This window comes from Poecilia latipinna, unplaced genomic scaffold (assembly GCF_001443285.1).
Source record: "Poecilia latipinna isolate Pla-1442-1.1 unplaced genomic scaffold, P_latipinna-1.0 Scaffold2874, whole genome shotgun sequence".
NCBI classification, from domain to species: Eukaryota; Metazoa; Chordata; class Actinopteri; order Cyprinodontiformes; family Poeciliidae; genus Poecilia; species Poecilia latipinna.
Window position 1 is genome coordinate 38,305 of NW_015115490.1, and position 16,990 is coordinate 55,294.

Here is a 16,990-nt window from a genome sequence, read left to right on the forward strand (position 1 = left end):
TTTTAATGGTTTTATTACCTTCAAATTTCTGTGGGAAAATATGAATAATGCTCATATTTCGATCGGAAACAATCTAGGTGATCGGATTGGGCCAGGTCGGGTCAAAGTTATTTGCTTGAGGGTCGGGAAGATGTTGAACAGAAGATCAAAAACGAAAGCAGTAAACTCTTAATTAAAATATGTCTGTTTTACTAATTAAAGTTAATTAGTCAGGTTGTATCGGGCTCAGGCTGGGTATAAACTCTATTTTTTATTATTTTTTGGATTTCTGTGGGACATGTGCCACGTTTAAGGTGGAAAAATCCTCAGAATAATTTGTCTTGCGCGTTTACATCACATTGTCCTGGCATTTAAACCCAGAGAGTGGTTTGAAACTCTGTTCTCAATGTTTTTGCCTCTGGACTGACTCGTGTCGGCGCATTTCAGAGTGACCCCTGCGAACGTTTCTCTGCAGGGCTTGCGCTCCAACGCCTTGCTTCCGTTTGACGACGGACACGAGCAAAGCCCCTTCCGCGCGCGGAGCACCAGCCTCAACGAGAGACCCAAAAGGTAAAGCACGTTTCCGCGCTCTGCTGACGTAGCAGCCGGCAGCACCGCACACAGCCCAATGTGGCCGACGTCAGGAGGGACGGGGGTAAATACGCTGATGTGTTTAACCGCTGTGACTCCTCTCAGGTTGCCATGGTGATCATTATTCCTTCTACATCTTCTGTTTGCGTTTTTAAAATCGATTCTGTCACAATTTGTCATGCCAAGCGATTCACAGTGGATGCTGTTTTAACGTCATCACTTGTGTGATGTTGTAGCGTTTAATTTTTTTAAATTTTTTTTTAGCTGCTAGCGTCATATAACTCGGCTGTTTTTTTTTGTATTTTGTTTCTCACTCTCTACTTTACAATCATACAAACACCAGGATGAGATAAGAGAAGAGCTAAAATTTTTTCCTCTTTCTCTATCATTTCACTGGTGTTTATGATGAGAAACGCATTCTGTGTCCATGATGGGAACTCTGAGTTGTAAGCAGCCGTTCTTTGAGTAAGTTGTTTCTTTTTCGTTTTGCAGTTGAAGCAACTAAAAGAAACAAACAGTACACACATGGATATTGTCTTGGATGAAGTCTGTCCAGCTGAAATTGAATGACTCAAAACATTAAGAGCTGTAATTTTAGAACTATATTGTAAAATAAAAGCAGAAAAGTTATATTAGATATACTGTTTTATGGACTGGATCTTCATGTCACTAGAAAACTCAGAAAACACCATTGGCTGTTAGTTTTGCTCCCACCTGAACAGCATTTTAAAAAAAACAACATATTCACTACACGACTGTTGATTTTTCTTGCCTGAAAGTAACTGGAGCTAATTGGCAAATATTGCTCTATTGGAATATATATATATATATATATATATATTTTTTTTTTTTCAAGAGATTAGTTTGGTTTTGAACATAAAGAACTAAAGAACCTCATGGAAAATGCCAAACAAAAACGCCTCTTCCATCCTCCAAAATGCTTAACGAATGTGGTGTTTTCACTAATATTGGACTGATATCCAGTTTCAAGGGGTATTTGTAGCATTGCAGTTTGTCAAGTTGGAACCACAAACTCCTGTTTTGTTAATGTGACAGACTAACACAAAGTGGTGCATATTGGTGAAGTGGAAGCGAACGCATGCATTGTTTTCATCGCAGATAAAAACCTTGAAAGTGTGGTGTTCATTTTCATCTGATACCACTAGATAAAATTCAGTGCAACCCGATGTCCGGTCTTTGATTTTTTTTTTTTAGATCAAAACGTACTGATTTGGTGTAAAAGCCACTGAATGTCTGTGGTCCTTGGTATCAAACTGAATTGGTGGTAATTTATTTACCATTTTTGTCGAGGGCCTCTGGCTGCAGTTTGGACGTTTGGTGTTTGATATAAAATGTCTGTGGTTGCAAAATGACAAAATATGACAAATGCAACTGGATTGAGAACCTCTGCTAGGTTCTCTTTGTGGTTCCTCTACTAATATTACACCAATAATCAATATTATCTCCAGTAGCTCACACATGGCATCATCATCCTTGTGCTTTTAATGTCTGCTGCAGGATTGGTGCTCAGCAGGTCATTACGTTCATTCATTCTATGTTGGTTTATTTTCAAGATTTTTCTTTTATTTTTTTTAATCCAAAGCTTTTCTCGTATTCTTTAATATTTGACCTGCTTTTCTCCAATCCACAACTTTAGTCCAGTGGTTTGATTTTGGTCAATTTTGGATGTTTTGCTTACTATTTTGCAAAGCTTGTGCTTTAGTCCTGTCATGGCCCAATCCTGCCACAATCCAGTAAACGCGTGTTTACTTCAGTCTTATGGATGTGATCATTTAAGAAAATGGAGATAATTATTTAGAACAAATCCAGATATTTAGACTATTGTCAATTTATTAAATACGGAATATTAAAAAAAAACAGTTTGTGTGTTAAAATCATGTGTTTTTGTAGTAAAAATATTTTTGTACTTTAGTTCATGAAATGACAGACCAATGGCCTTTAGCAGGCTTTGCCCCGCCCCCTGACTTTGACAGGTAGAGTACAGATAAACACTTAAACTTGAGCATTTTGATTAAATTTAAATAATTTTATTTTAATTATTAGATATTATTAGTGTATTAAATGCAGAACATAAATAACATCTATAACATTTATTTGTGTTTTATCAGAACACAAATAAATATTTTCTGTGTTATCAGAAATGTGTTATGTGTTAAAATGTGAATATTTTAACATACTTCAGCATTTATTTAGCAACTTATTTATTTATGGATTGTGGCACTTTTGGTCCTCCATATGACCCACCCCTACTTCTATAATTCTGTGACATTAGTCGTTTCCGTCACTTTGAACCTGCTGAAATGTGCATTTTGTTGCTCTCCTGAATACTTCCTGTGTATTTTTTGATTTCTGAGTAGCAGAGGCTGTTTGACCCTCTGCTTTGTAGCTGGTGTGTTTTTTATTTTTTGGTTTTACCCTTTCTGAAATCCTCTTTTCTTTCTCCTGTTATCTGACTCATGTTGTTCACTGCTGTTAATTTTCACCTTATGTTTGTTTTTTGTTTCTTTATTTGACCCCTCCTCCTCCTCCTCTGCTGCCTCCTGCGATTGGGTGCTGCGTTGTGGTTGTGGTTTTGGGGGTGGTTGTGTCATCCTGGATCCTCCCCTCCCACATTGCTCCTGGCCCCGCCCCTCCTCTGATGTCTGTGCTCTGTGCCCCGCCCTCCTCCCCTCATCCTGCGTGGCGTTCGCCCCCTCCCCCGTCAACTGCTCGTGTCGCTGCGGTGCTCGGGTGATGATTCCTGCTGTCTCCTGGTGTACTTTTGAAAAACCACTCCTTCCACTATTGCTCCCAAACCACTTCCATCGTCACGACAACCCACCCCTTTACCGCCCAACGTAATGCCGACCTCGGCCCCCAGCCTGCGGGCTGGAAAAGTGGCAAAGCCGGCAGCATCTGTAGCCAATAGCAGCAGCTCTCCAGTTAAAGAGCTGAGGGACCTTTCGGCCATGGAGGCTTTCCGCTCCCGCAGCATCAGCGTCTCCGAACACGCGGTTCGCAGGTTAGAAAAGAATCTCCTTGGTAACGAAGCAAAAACAACAAAAAAACCAAAACAAAACCAACAGTAGCAGCTTAAACACTTGTTGCTTCCTCCATGGGATGGCTGATGGGGGGTCAGATGGGTCCGTCGAGGAGTCTTTGGGGGTTGTTGTAAGCAGGACCCCTAGAATGGGCGGTGCATGCTGGAGGAAGGTGTGTGTTGGCCTCTTTGATTTGTTTTCGGCTGTCTCTGCACATGTGCTGTTTTGGATTTTGTTCCTATGATTTGCTTTTGCATGCCGTGTTTGTTGAAGCCATTGGAAAACATCATTATCCACTTTGATGTTTTTGTTTTTATTTTTTGCTCTAACACAATTTTTTTTGTTTGTTTTTATTTTAATGATTTTATGATTTGTTTGCACTTTTTGATTCAGCTTTACTTTTTTCGTTGCTGGGTGAATTGCTGACTGGTTTCGATTGGCTTTAGTAGCAAATGAATGCCAAGAGGGACTGGTGCCGAGCACGTGCGTTCAAAATGGCGCCGTCTTTATTTCCCTTTGACAGCAACTATGACCCACAGCTTTGGTCTCTTTCGCTCAGGGCGGGGCGGGCACTTCTGCTTCCTCTGCCAATGATGGGCACAACAGCTTTCTTTGCCTGCTTGACATGTTTTTGGTTTCATTTGGCTTCACTATGACCATGGCAATCTATTAGGCTGGGATGATGGGGAGTAGCTTGGGCTGAGGTGAAACTCTGACTAAAACGTTCTCAATCCCTGCGCACACTCACAGATTGTATCTGCATCACTTGTGTGCCTCATTTCTGCTCATGTGTCTGAGTAAAAGGAGATCGAACGCTGCAGCTTAATGTGGTTACAGTGCTGCTACAGAGCCTTGGAAAACGTTTTCGCACCTCTTGAGCCGTTTCACCTCATAACCAGAAATATCTACATGATGCTGTGGGATTTTACATGATGGGCCAACACAAATACGAGAAAACACATCATCTCTATCACAGATATATTTCTTTGCTAAATCTGGAAATCCTTAAAGGGGCAGCGTCATGTATTTCACAGTTATGTGATGCGTTATGTTGGTCCATCACATAAAATTCCCCCCAAAAATTCTGTTTTATAAACAGAACCAGTAATAGCAGACACATTATGCAACAAAACGGCAACATGCGTAACTTTTGGTTGACGGACTGTTTAATTAGAAAACTGCAGTGTCGATCTTCTTCACCTGCTTTTATCTGTTGAAAGGCTGCAAATATATGTGTATTGTTTTCCTTTCTGAAATGTAAGTTTGTTTCATTTTGTTAAACCTGTGTCCATGTGGGCACCAACTCCAACATGACCATATTTAACACTTATCAGTTTTATTTATTTCCATTGATCATTTACTTTAAAAGCATAGAAATATTTAACTTTGACGGCTATAAATTTGGAGTGTTAAGTGGTTGTGTTTTTATAGAGTTTGTGCCCACTGCACATTCAAAAAAAAAATAAAAATTAAAGGAGAATAAATAAAGGTAAGAGAAGGAAAATATTGTAAATATGATTTAATTCACATTCCAGGGCTTGGTCTGAATGAGAGTTTTATATTTCTCCTTCTAAAAGGATAATATTTGTGACATGAAGCCATTTTAATTAAGTTTCCTACTTTTGTTCGCAGACCTTATTGTCTGGAGAGAGAAAGCAATAATAAACAAGCAAATTAGTGCATCAAGAGGCTGAAGTAAAGCTAAATTAGTTCACTTTGATGCATTCAGTTAATATTCAGTTGTCTCTGCCCATCTATTATTTGTAGCTTTATTTCTTTTTTAGGTTTTTCTGTCTTTGTGATTTGGATTTCAAACAGTCTTGAATTATTCCCTCCTGTCAACAACAGAGGCGTCTCGGTCCACCTGAAGTGTGGCTCTGAAACGGTCGTTACGACCACAGACTGTCTAAATTGGACTGGACACAGATGGAGATTTGACTCACTCTTTGCTGTTCCTTTCTGTCTGATTTGAGTCAAAAATATATCATTAAATTAGTCCCTTCAGCAGAGCTGCCTGCATAAAACTAACCAAACAAAAAATATCCTCGGCGCTCATTCAGACCAAGCTGCAGCCTTTGTCTGTGTTTTGTGCGCTTATCACTTTGTATGCATGTCTAAGCGTGCATATAAACGCTCGTTTTGCATGTGGTGTAGGTGGAAACGTGATTACCGGTGTGTTGCCTCTGCGTTTTTTTTAAATTCCTATTTAATTCCTGTTGTCTCGGATCATGCACGCCTACGTTCACTGACATTGCATGCTTTTCTCTTGCTCCCCTGCTGTTTAGCAATTTCTCATTTGTTCCCCTCCCCAATCTTTTAGGATGCACACTTCTACCACGACCTGCAGTCTGGGCTCTGCTGATGAAAATGCAGTGACTCAGGCCGATGAGGGACTCAAGACCGTCCACCTGGAGCTCACGGAGACGTGTCTGGACATGATGGCGCGATACGTATTCTCAAACTTCTCTGCTCTGCCAAAGAGGTTTGTGGAGGCCTGTTTGTCATTGTGTTTGGATGCGTCTCTCTCTAAACCAGATGTTTAAATGGCTCGTCACCAGTCGGGACCAAACGGGCTGGAAATGGTCAAGATTTTGGCCACCGGTTGATTTCTCTCGCAGTTTCAGTATTTCTGCTGGATTGTTGTATTTGTGGAGTAAAACAAAGACCTGCTGTCGCCTCAGGTCTCCGATCGCTGAGTTTCTGTTAGCCGGAGGTCGCAGCATGACCTGGTTGGTGGGCAACAAGCTTGTCACCATCACAACGAGCGGCGGTGTCAGAACGCAAGCGTTGCTGGGAATGGATATGTCAGAGCGTCTGGGAGGCGGCGGAGGAGAAATGACCAGGTGCTGCTAGCTTTGTTGTTTTTTTCACCTATCTGACAACCTTGCATGTACTTCTTATCAAGTAGCAAAATTTCCTCTTAGCTGTTTGTCTTTAAGAAAAAACACATTTACTCCATTTACAGACAGTTTTATAGACAGTCTGAATTTCCTAAAGGCAAAGATTTTTTTTCATTTTTTCTTTCTTCTACTACTTCGCTCGATCTGCGAGGATCTCTGAACTTCCTTTGCTCCGTTGCGTTTGCAGGTCAGATCCGTCTCTTCACACCCGAATGACTAAAGAGGCTCCGGCCAAACTGGAGTCGCAGTCCAGTCAGCAGCAGAGCAGAACAACTCGGACTCGTGTCCGCTCCAGGTCAGGTGAGACTTGCTCGGTTTTGCAGACGATCGCCAGCTGTAGAGCTCCTGAAATCAGGTAGCTTTCATTTCCTCCTGGACGTGTCACTCTGTCCATGTGGTTGTTTCCTGACTTTCTCTGTGTTGTTTTTATTCTTATTCTCTAAATTGCTGGTCTGCGTTCTTTTTCTTCCTCTTTTCGGCGTAAATGTCTCATCCGAGCATCTTTTTGTCTGCAGTTCGGTCTGAAGGACGTCTGTCTTTGTGATTAAAGAGACTCCCCTCGTTCTGCAGGTGGCCACGCTCTGCGTGCCGGTCCTATTCCGAGTCTCAGTCCTCTGGTTTCCCCCTCTGAGGGAGAGTTGGCCTCTCCACTGTCTCCTTCCTCTGGCCCCAGCCTGGACGGCGTCGGTCCTCCCTCCTCCACAGCTGCCACTCTGTCTGCCCCCCCTCCGCTCAAAGACAACCCCAGCCTCGCCGAGTTTGTTCCAATGCTCACTCAAGGCTGGGCAGAGATCTTCATACGGAGACCCTCAGGTACATCATCCCGGGGCTAAGCCCTTCCTGTTTTTTTTTGTTTTTTTTAAATCCACTATTACAACCTGATTCAACGGCACAGTTGTGTCTCCCTGGCGCGCCATCACCTCAGGTAACACCAGCTGGCTGATGTGTCTGGAGAACCCACCCAGCCCCTTCTCTTCTGAGCTGGGCAACTTGCCGCTGCAGGAGCTCTCCACCGTCCTGATGGCGATGGAGGGAGTGAAGGAGCCTCCTACTCAGACAGCCAGCGCTCCAGCCAGCACGGCCGCCCCAGCGCCAACGTCCGCCTCCGAACCGCTCACTCAAACACACAGCAGCGCCGGAGGAAAGGCCAACCTGTTTCAGCGCTCCAGCACCGGTGAGTTTCAGGATAAGGAGTCTTGGCGGACATGTTTGGGGTTGTAACGAAATCTCATAATATTAAAACGTCACAATGTGTCTCGCTGAAGTGACTAGCATGGCCTCGTCTGATGAAGATGCTCCAGCTGTTAAATAATTTGTTTGGGTTTCCAGTAGGAACGATAAACAGTGACAGAATAAAACAATTGTGGAGGAGACAGAATAAAACTGTGTGCACTGCATCATTATTTAATTTAATAATGTACGTTGATATTTAAATTAACAAATAACTAAAACACAAGAATGAAAGAGAACGCAGAGCATGCACATTGCTCTTTGATTGTTTTTGTTCAAAGTGGCAGACATTACAAATGGCTGTAATGTCTGCCATGGTGTCAGACTACCTGGCTTCATGTACTGAGATAGAGAGTGAAAACAGTCACGGTGAGCGCCTTCTGTTTGGTTACTTCTTGCTTGTTGCTCCTTGGCCCTGACGGTGTTATTTACCGTCAGGGCATTGCCTCAATTGCTATGTTTAATGGTGCCGACAGTGGTGGTTTCTTACATGAGCAATATGGGCAAATGCCCAGGGCGTTATGTTTTTAGGGATGGCACGAGACCATCACACATTTTAGCACATAAATGAAATATTTAATATTGGTAAAATGTATTAAGTATTTAATATCTAGGTGTTCTTACGGGAATATGGATCTTTCAGATTATTTTGAGAAGCAATTTCGATCATATTTTACATTTTATTGTGTCATGTAGCTGTAGCTGGTCTTGGTCTTGACTTGGTCTCGGGTTAGGTGGTCTTGAACACAACACTGGCTCTAGCTTCACGTGGTTCACATTCTCTAAAATCCTGTTGAGCACCGTTTACCATCCAGTTTTTAATCTGTTAACATTTAGTAACATTAACAGTTCATTTTGTGTCAGACCAGCCAAAATATTGGGTATGTGTGACAGATGGAGCACAGAATCTTTAATACAAAATTTAAAATGCATAGTGCATTGTTTTCAATCCGCTGTGAGTTAAACCATATTTTCTCAGTAGGGTTTAGCTCTGGGATTTGACTAGGCCTTTCTGACACACATCCTGTACTTTAAACCAGTGGTGTACAAACTTTTTGCCACACAGACCAAAATCTTCAAATTGAAAGAAGTCTGGGAATAGAACAATATTTATCTCCTTTTAAAAACTAAACACATATTCTCTGTCCATTCCTGTAATTTTAACAATAAACCAAACAGCCAATATTTGAATCAAAGTAATAGTCATATTTTTTCTATTAACAAGATACAAAGTCATTGTAGATCTCAAACATTTCTTTTCTAAAAAAAAAAAAAAAGGTTAGAATTGATTGAAAATCTCACCGTTGAAGTTTTGAATAAAATCTGTATTGTCTGTGGACAAATTGTGGGAAGGTTTAACTTCTATAGATGCCAAGTGTGTCTGCATCCCAGTAAGTAATTATGTCCTTCAAAGCTCTGCGCTCAGTGCCGACTTACCCATCACTGCTTAGTCTCATTGGATCGGTTCCCAAATGACCAGCTGGTAAGAAAACGGACTAATCCTTTTAATCTTTTTAATTCTGTAATGTTTTTTTGCAGCATTTTTGTTCTTTTTTTTATTCTGGACTTCATTTTTGAATTTATTTTGTCTTTACTCTTTATTTACTCCCATTATCACATCTTGTTTTTTCACTCTTTTTTCCCCCCTCCTTTTTCCTGATTCTTCATCATGGTGGAAATGCTGGTTTGTGATTGGCTGTGGTGTGTTTTGTGACTCGATCTGCCCCCGTTTCCCCCCCCAACCCCCCCGTTCGTCCCGCCTGCAGTGGGCGGCTCGCTCTGGTCTCTGGGTTTGGCCAGTGGCCCCCCAGGACCTCCGGCTCCTGGCAGGTTGCACAGGAGCATTTCCTGGGCAGGTACCGTCATCATGTGTGACCCCACTCCTCTTCCTCCCCCCCTGCTTTCCAGAAAACCCCTGCGGTGGTATATTTCTCCTCACTTGTACAAAACGGTGGTTCTTTCAGACACAACACAGAGACACTTTTGAGTCACTCTGGAAAATTTGAACTGAAATATTGAACAGATGAGCCAAAAATATGTAACATCTGAATCCATTTAGGAAACACGTTAACTTTTAAAACAGTAAGGGGAATGGGTAATGAATATCTTGCAACGTTTTCTTTTTTTCCACTTACAGAGTAAAGATTACGAGAATAAAGTGATACGAAATGAAAGTCTTAATAGTATGAAAATGAAGTCGTATTATTTTGTGAATACATCTGTAATGTTACCAGAATAAAGTTGTGGAAAACACGTCGGCATCAGCTTATAATCAGGAGCAGGAAACGGCCTGCTGCTGCTATTATGACTTTATTTTCACATTACTGCGACGATTCTGGTAATCTTACAACTTGTAATGTTGACTTTGTGTTATTTTGATTTTTATTCTCATAACAATATGACTATTTGCAATTTTTTAATTTTTCTTAGCCCTAAGGCTTTGTGGTAGAAGGCAACACTTTCCCCTGAAGTCTCCTCTGAAAACATCGGCATCTTTAGCTTTCCAAACTGGTGAAATCCTGACAGGATCTTGTAAATAATGGAGCTCAGATCTTCACAATTTTCATTAGGAACAATTATGAAATCACTAAACTATAACTTTGTACTTTTCACTCCAAGTGAAAGTACAAAGTTCCTTTAATTCGTCTTGTTAGTTTTCTAACCTGCAGACATGAAGTAAAACTCTGTTGTGTCTTACGACCGGCTGTTTTACGCTCAAACTTTGTACAAGTTGGGAACCTCAACGTCCCTGCTTTCCATGAACGTCTCTTCCTAACCCCGGAGGGAAGGTCATCTGTGACCGATGACCAAGTCGTGCCTCCTCCTGGATCAGTCAATCAGTAGCAGAGGAAAAGTGGAATTAGTGTAGTTTTTGACCCCTCCTTTGATTCTTTTTTTTCTCTCTTCTCTTTCCTTCCCAATGCCTAACTCTCAAATTTCTGAAATATACCCCCAGGCAACTTCTGTTAACAGGAAAGCCCAGATCTCACTAGGCACTTCTTTGCTCTACTGGGAAGCCAGTGAAGCAGGGAAGCGGCCAAAGTTGCATGAATCTGAATGATAATGGAGTAGGCGAGCGTGTGATGAATAGAAACAACCTGCCGAACTGATCTGAGCTCCTCAGCACTTCTGTGTGTGATTCTCTGTAGGTTGTGACCACCTCCACGGGCCTGAGCCTGCTGATTGATGTTCAAATGTGTTTGATTCCGTTTCCATGTCAGAATGAATAATTTGCCTCTAAAATCTTCAGAGAGACTGTGTCAATAATAACTACTGACAGCTGCTGAAATATTTACTCCTTCACTCTTACAGCAGTACGTGTCTGTGTGACTAACCTGGATGTAGCTCGGAGTGAACTGTTTGACGCGTCTCTCCCGTCTGTAACGACCGATGTGTCCTGCTGCAGACTCCGTGGTGGTTCCGGAGGAGGGTTCAGGGGTCGCGGCAGAGAACGCCCCCCTCGAGTGGGTGGAGGGTGAAGAGTTTGAGCCGATTCCCTCCGAGCCCATATTCATGTCTGACAAGGCGCCGCTACCCGGACCGCTCAGCAGGGTGAGTCGAACCGGCTGTGGCCGAAACGAACCCAAGGAAGCCGATTCTGACGAGAACCGATGGTTCCTGCAGGAATTTGTTTCTCGAGGGTTCGATGTGATAAACGGGCTGCTTTTGTGTTTTGCTTATGACTGCAGCGAAGAACAAAAACAGTTTATTTTCACCCACTCGTGTTCATGCTTAATGGAGTATGGGGGCCGTTTTAAAAGGACAGAATGAGGAAAGTGGTGAGAGCAAATGCTTTTTATTAGATTTATTCACATTTGCGTTTATTTGCAGGCCTGCCAGGATAACATGTTTTGCTGAGCAGTAAATGACCCTGCAATTCATTTTCTTTTTGGAGGCAACTTTCAAGTAATGTATTAATGCAAGTAGTATCCTCTCTAAGATCAATAAACTTTAAATTGAATCCCTTAAATAAATTAAGTTTATTAAATAAACATAAATTCACACTCAAATGTATGAGTTTATGAAAATGTTCAGCAAGAGGCTGTCACCAAGATTAATTTAAAGTTTTTTTTATGCTTGACCTTTTTATTCTACGTCACTAAATGATGATGGAAAACACTGTTGGAGACATTATTTAAAAAAAAAACAAAACAGGATTGTCGTATTTGTTTTATTGTAAATGTGTTGGGGTCTTTTTATAATTTGGGACAGAAAAAAAACATGTTTGGTAGATTATAAATAATATTTTTGTTGCACCCTGATGCATGCTGGGATCATCTGGTTTGGTTATTATGCCATAAATCAACTTGATTCCTCTTGGAACTAAATTGGATATATTCTTTATTACTTTCTGTAAGTAATAAAATCTTGTTTTTTTATTTTATTTTATTTATTTATTTATTTTTATTTTTTTACAATTTTACGAGTTAATCTGCTAGAATATGCTGAAGGAATAATGCTGTCTGTCCCTTCTGCCTGACTTTCAGTCCTCCTCCACCTCCAGTCAGGATGATGAGAAATCCACTCTGGAGGAGGTGAGCGAAGGAGCGATTCCCATCGACCAGCCCAGCGTCGGCCCCTCCACCCCGGGCAGCCAGGGCCCCGAGCTTCCTTTTCAGAGCCACTCTCAGTCCCAGGGTCACGGACTGAACAAGTCGAGCTCGTCGCCGGAGCTGCAGACGCTGCCAGAGGCCTTCACCAAAGCAGCGCTGGAGTCTGAGAAAAGCCAGGGCGATGCCGCTCGGCCCAGGGCGCCCTCAGATGGCAAGCCTCAGACACTGCAGCAGCCCTGCCCGGACAAGGACAAAGCAGAGGGGAGCACTGGGGCGGACTTCAACGGCCCAGGAGGTCCGGTCCAGGGCGGCGAGGGCTCCGGCTTGCCGTCTCAGAGCGGAGGAGCTGCCATGAAGTTGGCTTTTCCGGCAGCGCCAGCTCTGCCTGGACCCATCTCCCCCGGCGGAGGCCACCGACCCCGAGGTCACACCATCTCCGTCTCTGCCCCGTCCTCCAGGAGAGAGAGGAAGACCGAGAGGGACTCATATCACGGCCGACCCGGACCCAGCAACGCAGAGAAGATCTCCGGACTGAGTCCCAGGTAGTCGGGGCAGATTGTTAAAGGCAGGACTGGACCTGGGCTTAAATCCACTGTTAATGGACAGATGGGGGGGAAAAACCCAAAGACCTGAACTTGATCTGCATTTTCTGCAGTAGGAGTTGTGCTAAATCTCTACTCAGGTTTTAAGTTTATTTTTTTGAAGATTACATTTAGAGATTTACATTTCCAATTCATGAGGGATTCTCTGGAGCCCCGTTGAGTAGTCAGTGTCTTCCCTGCACCTGACTGATCAAATGTGAAGGTGGCTTCACTTGTAGGCTGAACAAATCAATCCATCTTAGGAGCAAAAAGTTTTATATCTAAAATCTAAATTTAGTCAGAATACCACTGTAAAATAATTTCTAAAATAATATTAAATAATAGCGGCTATCCAGATTTATTTGCTTTTAAAAGCTTCATTTATGTTTACCTCTTTAGAATTTTTTTTTTATTTGAAGATTCTCATTCCAGGATCATTTCTTGAAACACTTTTTTTTCTTTTTAGCTTTGTCTTCCTTCAGCTATATCACTCTCCTTTCTTTGGGAATGAAGCCAATAAGCCGCTGCTGCTGCCCAAAACTCAGGTAAGCCGCCTCTTCCCCATGCCGGTCCGATCCGATCCAGCCAATGAAAACGAAGCGCTGCCGCATAAACGGTCAAAAGAAAGCAAACTCTCTTCCAGTTTCTAGGAACATATTGAAAATGATCTGGTCTTCATGATGTGTGGAAATGATTGAAATGTAACCACAAGTGCACGAGACACAGAACTGGTTCCATACTGGTATTTACATGTATAAAAAAAATAAGTCAAAAATTAAGTAAATCCTTTCATTCAACTGCTTGTATTGATTTCATGACCTGGTAAAGATTGGATCATTCTCTATGTCTGGAAATGTAAGATTTTACATTCTATAAATGATGCAGAATTACTGCAAAAGTGTGATAATTTGTCTCAGAAATGTAAATACCTGACGAACGCCATTAACCCTTCGTTGTCCGCTGTGCGTCCGTCCTGTCTCCCCGGCTGCAGGTGATCGATCGGGCTGTGAAGGTTCTGGACCAGATGCCTCCTTACGACACCCATAAGATTGGAGTCGTGTTTGTTGGAGTTGGCCAGGTGGGAACACACCTCTCATTACATCATACGCAGCTGTGAAAAGCGATTTGGGGAGACCAGCAGCAATTAAAAACACCTGGTGTAACTGTGCACCTACTGAGCTTATCACACCGAGTGCTTTCAGGGCAGCGCTGCTGCTGAGAGCATAAATGAAGGCTTAATGCAGGAATTTGATTTGTAAAGCATTTTTATTACAACTGAAGGTAATAGTTTCTTGATCATGTTATAAAATGGCTCCATGTGTCTGGAAAACGCACAACACCGCCCCTTTAAGGAAATGTGGAACAGTAATTACCCCTCGTAACAGGTTCATAATGCATAATGTTTAAAACCTTTCAGACTACTTCATGTTGTCAGATTCTGTTCTTCATTACTTGAAAACTGCAGATTATTTTCTCTGGTTACTTCGTCTCATATATATGTTACCATTTCTTTAATGATGCAAGACATTTAGGTGTGGCAAAATGGCAAACGCAGAAGGAGCTTGTAAGCATTTGCAAATACTTTCTCGCAGCACCGGCCACCTTCATCCTCTTCGTTCTCTCTCTTCAGGTCAACAACGAAGTCGCCATCCTGTCCAACGAATACGGGTCGAACCGCTACGCCGCCTTCCTCACCGGCCTCGGCAAACTGATCCACCTGAAGGACTGCGACCCCGACCAGATCTTCCTGGGCGGGCTCGACCAGTACGGCGACGACGGAGAGTTCACCTACTGTTGGCACGACGACATCATGCAGGGTGCGTGCACTCGCGTCACAACGCCGGCTATTTCCACGGCGGCTGGCGGTTAAGTTTTAAACGAAACCGTGTGTCCACAGCCATCTTCCACATAGCCACGCTGATGCCGAACAGAGAGAGCGACAAGGGCTGCTGCAACAAGAAGCGACACATCGGCAACGACTTCGTCATGGTGGTCTATAACGACTCGGGGGAAGATTACAAACTGGGCACCATAAAGGTAAATGTGCGAACTCATTCGGAGAAATCGCTAGAAGGCATTTCAGCTTTCATTACAAAGTACGTTTCTCTCCGTTTCAGGGTCAATTTAATTTCGTCGAAGTCGTTATTAAGCCACTGGACTATGAATGTAATCTCGTGTCCCTGCAGTGTCGGAAAGGTGAGAGTTGATTGCTGCCATGTTTTGCTCCTCGTCATCATCGATGTGACTCATTTTATTCTACATTTTCAGACCTGGAGGGCCTGGTTGATACCACCGTTGCAAAAATCGTATCTGACCGCAACCTGCCACTCTTAGTTCGACAGATGGCTCTGCATGCAAATGTGAGTCTGATCTGCAGAGTCTTGTGAAAATATTCACCTCTGTTGAAGTTTTTCCACGTTTTGTCAAGTTTCACCCAGAAACCTCACTGCTTCTCATTTGTTTTTCTATCATAGACCAACTCAAATTAGTATAATTGTGAAGCAGAAGGAAAATGATAGTTTTAGACTTCACATCAGTCTCCTTCGCTTGTATTCGTGTTTCTCGATCTTCGTGATGATGTTTGTTCACTAATGTTCTCTAACAAACCTCTGATTATTTGGATTCATACCGAGATGGAATGAATCCAGTCAGACTGACGGTTTATTAATTAGGTGGAGTTTGAAGGCGTTACATTAGGAGATTAAATATTTATGCATTACACACTTTCCATAAAAGTTTCAAAGTCATGTTTTCTTTCTCTTTTCTGCTACTTTATCATATAAATATCCCAATAAAATAAATGGAGGTTTGTGAAATTGACATTAGAAAATATGAAATACTTTCAGGTGGTAAAAAGCACAGAAGCACTAAACCAACATTGAAGGAAAAAAAAAAAAAAACTTGTGCACACTATGTAGATTTTTTTTGTTTTTATCTATTCTGTGAAAAGACTCTTCACATTCAGTTTCTTCCCTAAACTCCCCCAGAATAAATCTTTGTTTCCTGTGTCTAGATGGCTTCTTTGGTGCATCAGTACAGAGCGAATCCCTCGGATGCTTATGCTTCCAAGTGGCTTGCCAGATTACGACACATAAAGAGGATCAGGACCAGAGTGAGTTTAAAAACTAGAGAACTGAAACGTTTTCCACTTAACGTTTGCCAGTCTGAATTTAAACCGTCTTTTCCCAACTCTGTGCCGCGCCTCAGGCTCAAGAAGACATCCAGTCCCGTTCGACTCCGGGAATCTCACTGACCCAAGGACACACTCAGCAGAATAAAGCATTTCAACAAGGAGCTTCAGCTCCGACTCCCGAAATGTCGGGACAGAGAAAAAGACTTGTTTCGACGGTGGATGACTTTACTGATTTTGTTTGACTTTGTTTGCAGGGGTGACTTTGTTTGGCAGACTGAACACACACGCACACACGCACACGCACACTCTTTCTCACACACACAGAAACACAGACTGGTTGTGTTTGTGTCAACTACTGTATGAATTAAAGTGATAATTTAAAAAAAAAATCTGAAATCATGTGTTCCTTATGGGGTTTTTTTTAGCATGAGGAAACAAAGCCAATTTGTAGAAAACATGAGTTTTGTCTTTCAGTGATGAGGTAGTTGTAAGCTCTTTACCAAGAGTCTGAAGACAATATTTTATTTATGGCCAAATACTTGAGATGCTCAGATCTAGTTTTTTTTACTCTGGGGCATCTTACCCAGTCCTGATGTTTTTCTTTCAGTATCTCCTGGTAAAAATATTTTCTGAGCAGGAATGCTTTTTGAACATTTAGTGTTATTTCTGGTCATTTCGCTTCCTCCTCTTGTGCCTTTTGTAGTTTTATCAGTTGGAGATTTCATATCAACATCCTTGGGAGTCATATTTTGATGTAATGGCTAATTTAAAAACGAACAAAAAAACCCAATAATAGTTTAAATACAACTAAATGTGGTTTCATAACTACTGATGGATTTTATGCAGCATGAAAATCCATCAGAAGATTAAGTTGACTCAAATGGGGATCAGGTGTAATAGAAAATGTTCAGTTATCCAAAATAAGTTTAATACTTTTTTTTTTTTTTTTTTTTTTTTAAAAAAAAAAAAAATGGGGTAAAAA

At 42.0% G+C, this 16,990-nt stretch overlaps 1 protein-coding gene across 5 annotated transcripts in view; it reads left to right on the plus strand.

Moving 5' to 3' along the window:
• The window catches only part of tsc2 (TSC complex subunit 2), a 27,202-nt gene extending 10,793 nt beyond the window's left edge, over window positions 1-16,409 (plus strand). For 3 of the 5 annotated variants that reach the window (XM_015021823.1, XM_015021821.1, XM_015021824.1), the window contains exons 25-41: window positions 455-549; window positions 3,452-3,592; window positions 5,932-6,093; window positions 6,293-6,454; window positions 6,699-6,811; window positions 7,082-7,324; window positions 7,437-7,685; window positions 11,148-11,293; window positions 12,229-12,836; window positions 13,342-13,420; window positions 13,867-13,953; window positions 14,506-14,692; window positions 14,773-14,912; window positions 14,993-15,071; window positions 15,144-15,235; window positions 15,889-15,987; window positions 16,083-16,409. In XM_015021823.1, coding sequence (XP_014877309.1) covers window positions 455-549; window positions 3,452-3,592; window positions 5,932-6,093; window positions 6,293-6,454; window positions 6,699-6,811; window positions 7,082-7,324; window positions 7,437-7,685; window positions 11,148-11,293; window positions 12,229-12,836; window positions 13,342-13,420; window positions 13,867-13,953; window positions 14,506-14,692; window positions 14,773-14,912; window positions 14,993-15,071; window positions 15,144-15,235; window positions 15,889-15,987; window positions 16,083-16,250 — 2,850 coding nt within the window. In that variant the 3' untranslated portion in view covers window positions 16,251-16,409. The remainder of the gene's footprint in view (window positions 1-454; window positions 550-3,451; window positions 3,593-5,931; window positions 6,094-6,292; window positions 6,455-6,698; window positions 6,812-7,081; window positions 7,325-7,436; window positions 7,686-11,147; window positions 11,294-12,228; window positions 12,837-13,341; window positions 13,421-13,866; window positions 13,954-14,505; window positions 14,693-14,772; window positions 14,913-14,992; window positions 15,072-15,143; window positions 15,236-15,888; window positions 15,988-16,082) is intronic. The other 2 variants (XM_015021825.1, XM_015021826.1) reach the window with 1 other exon arrangement.
• Window positions 16,410-16,990: the final 581 nt, after the last annotated feature.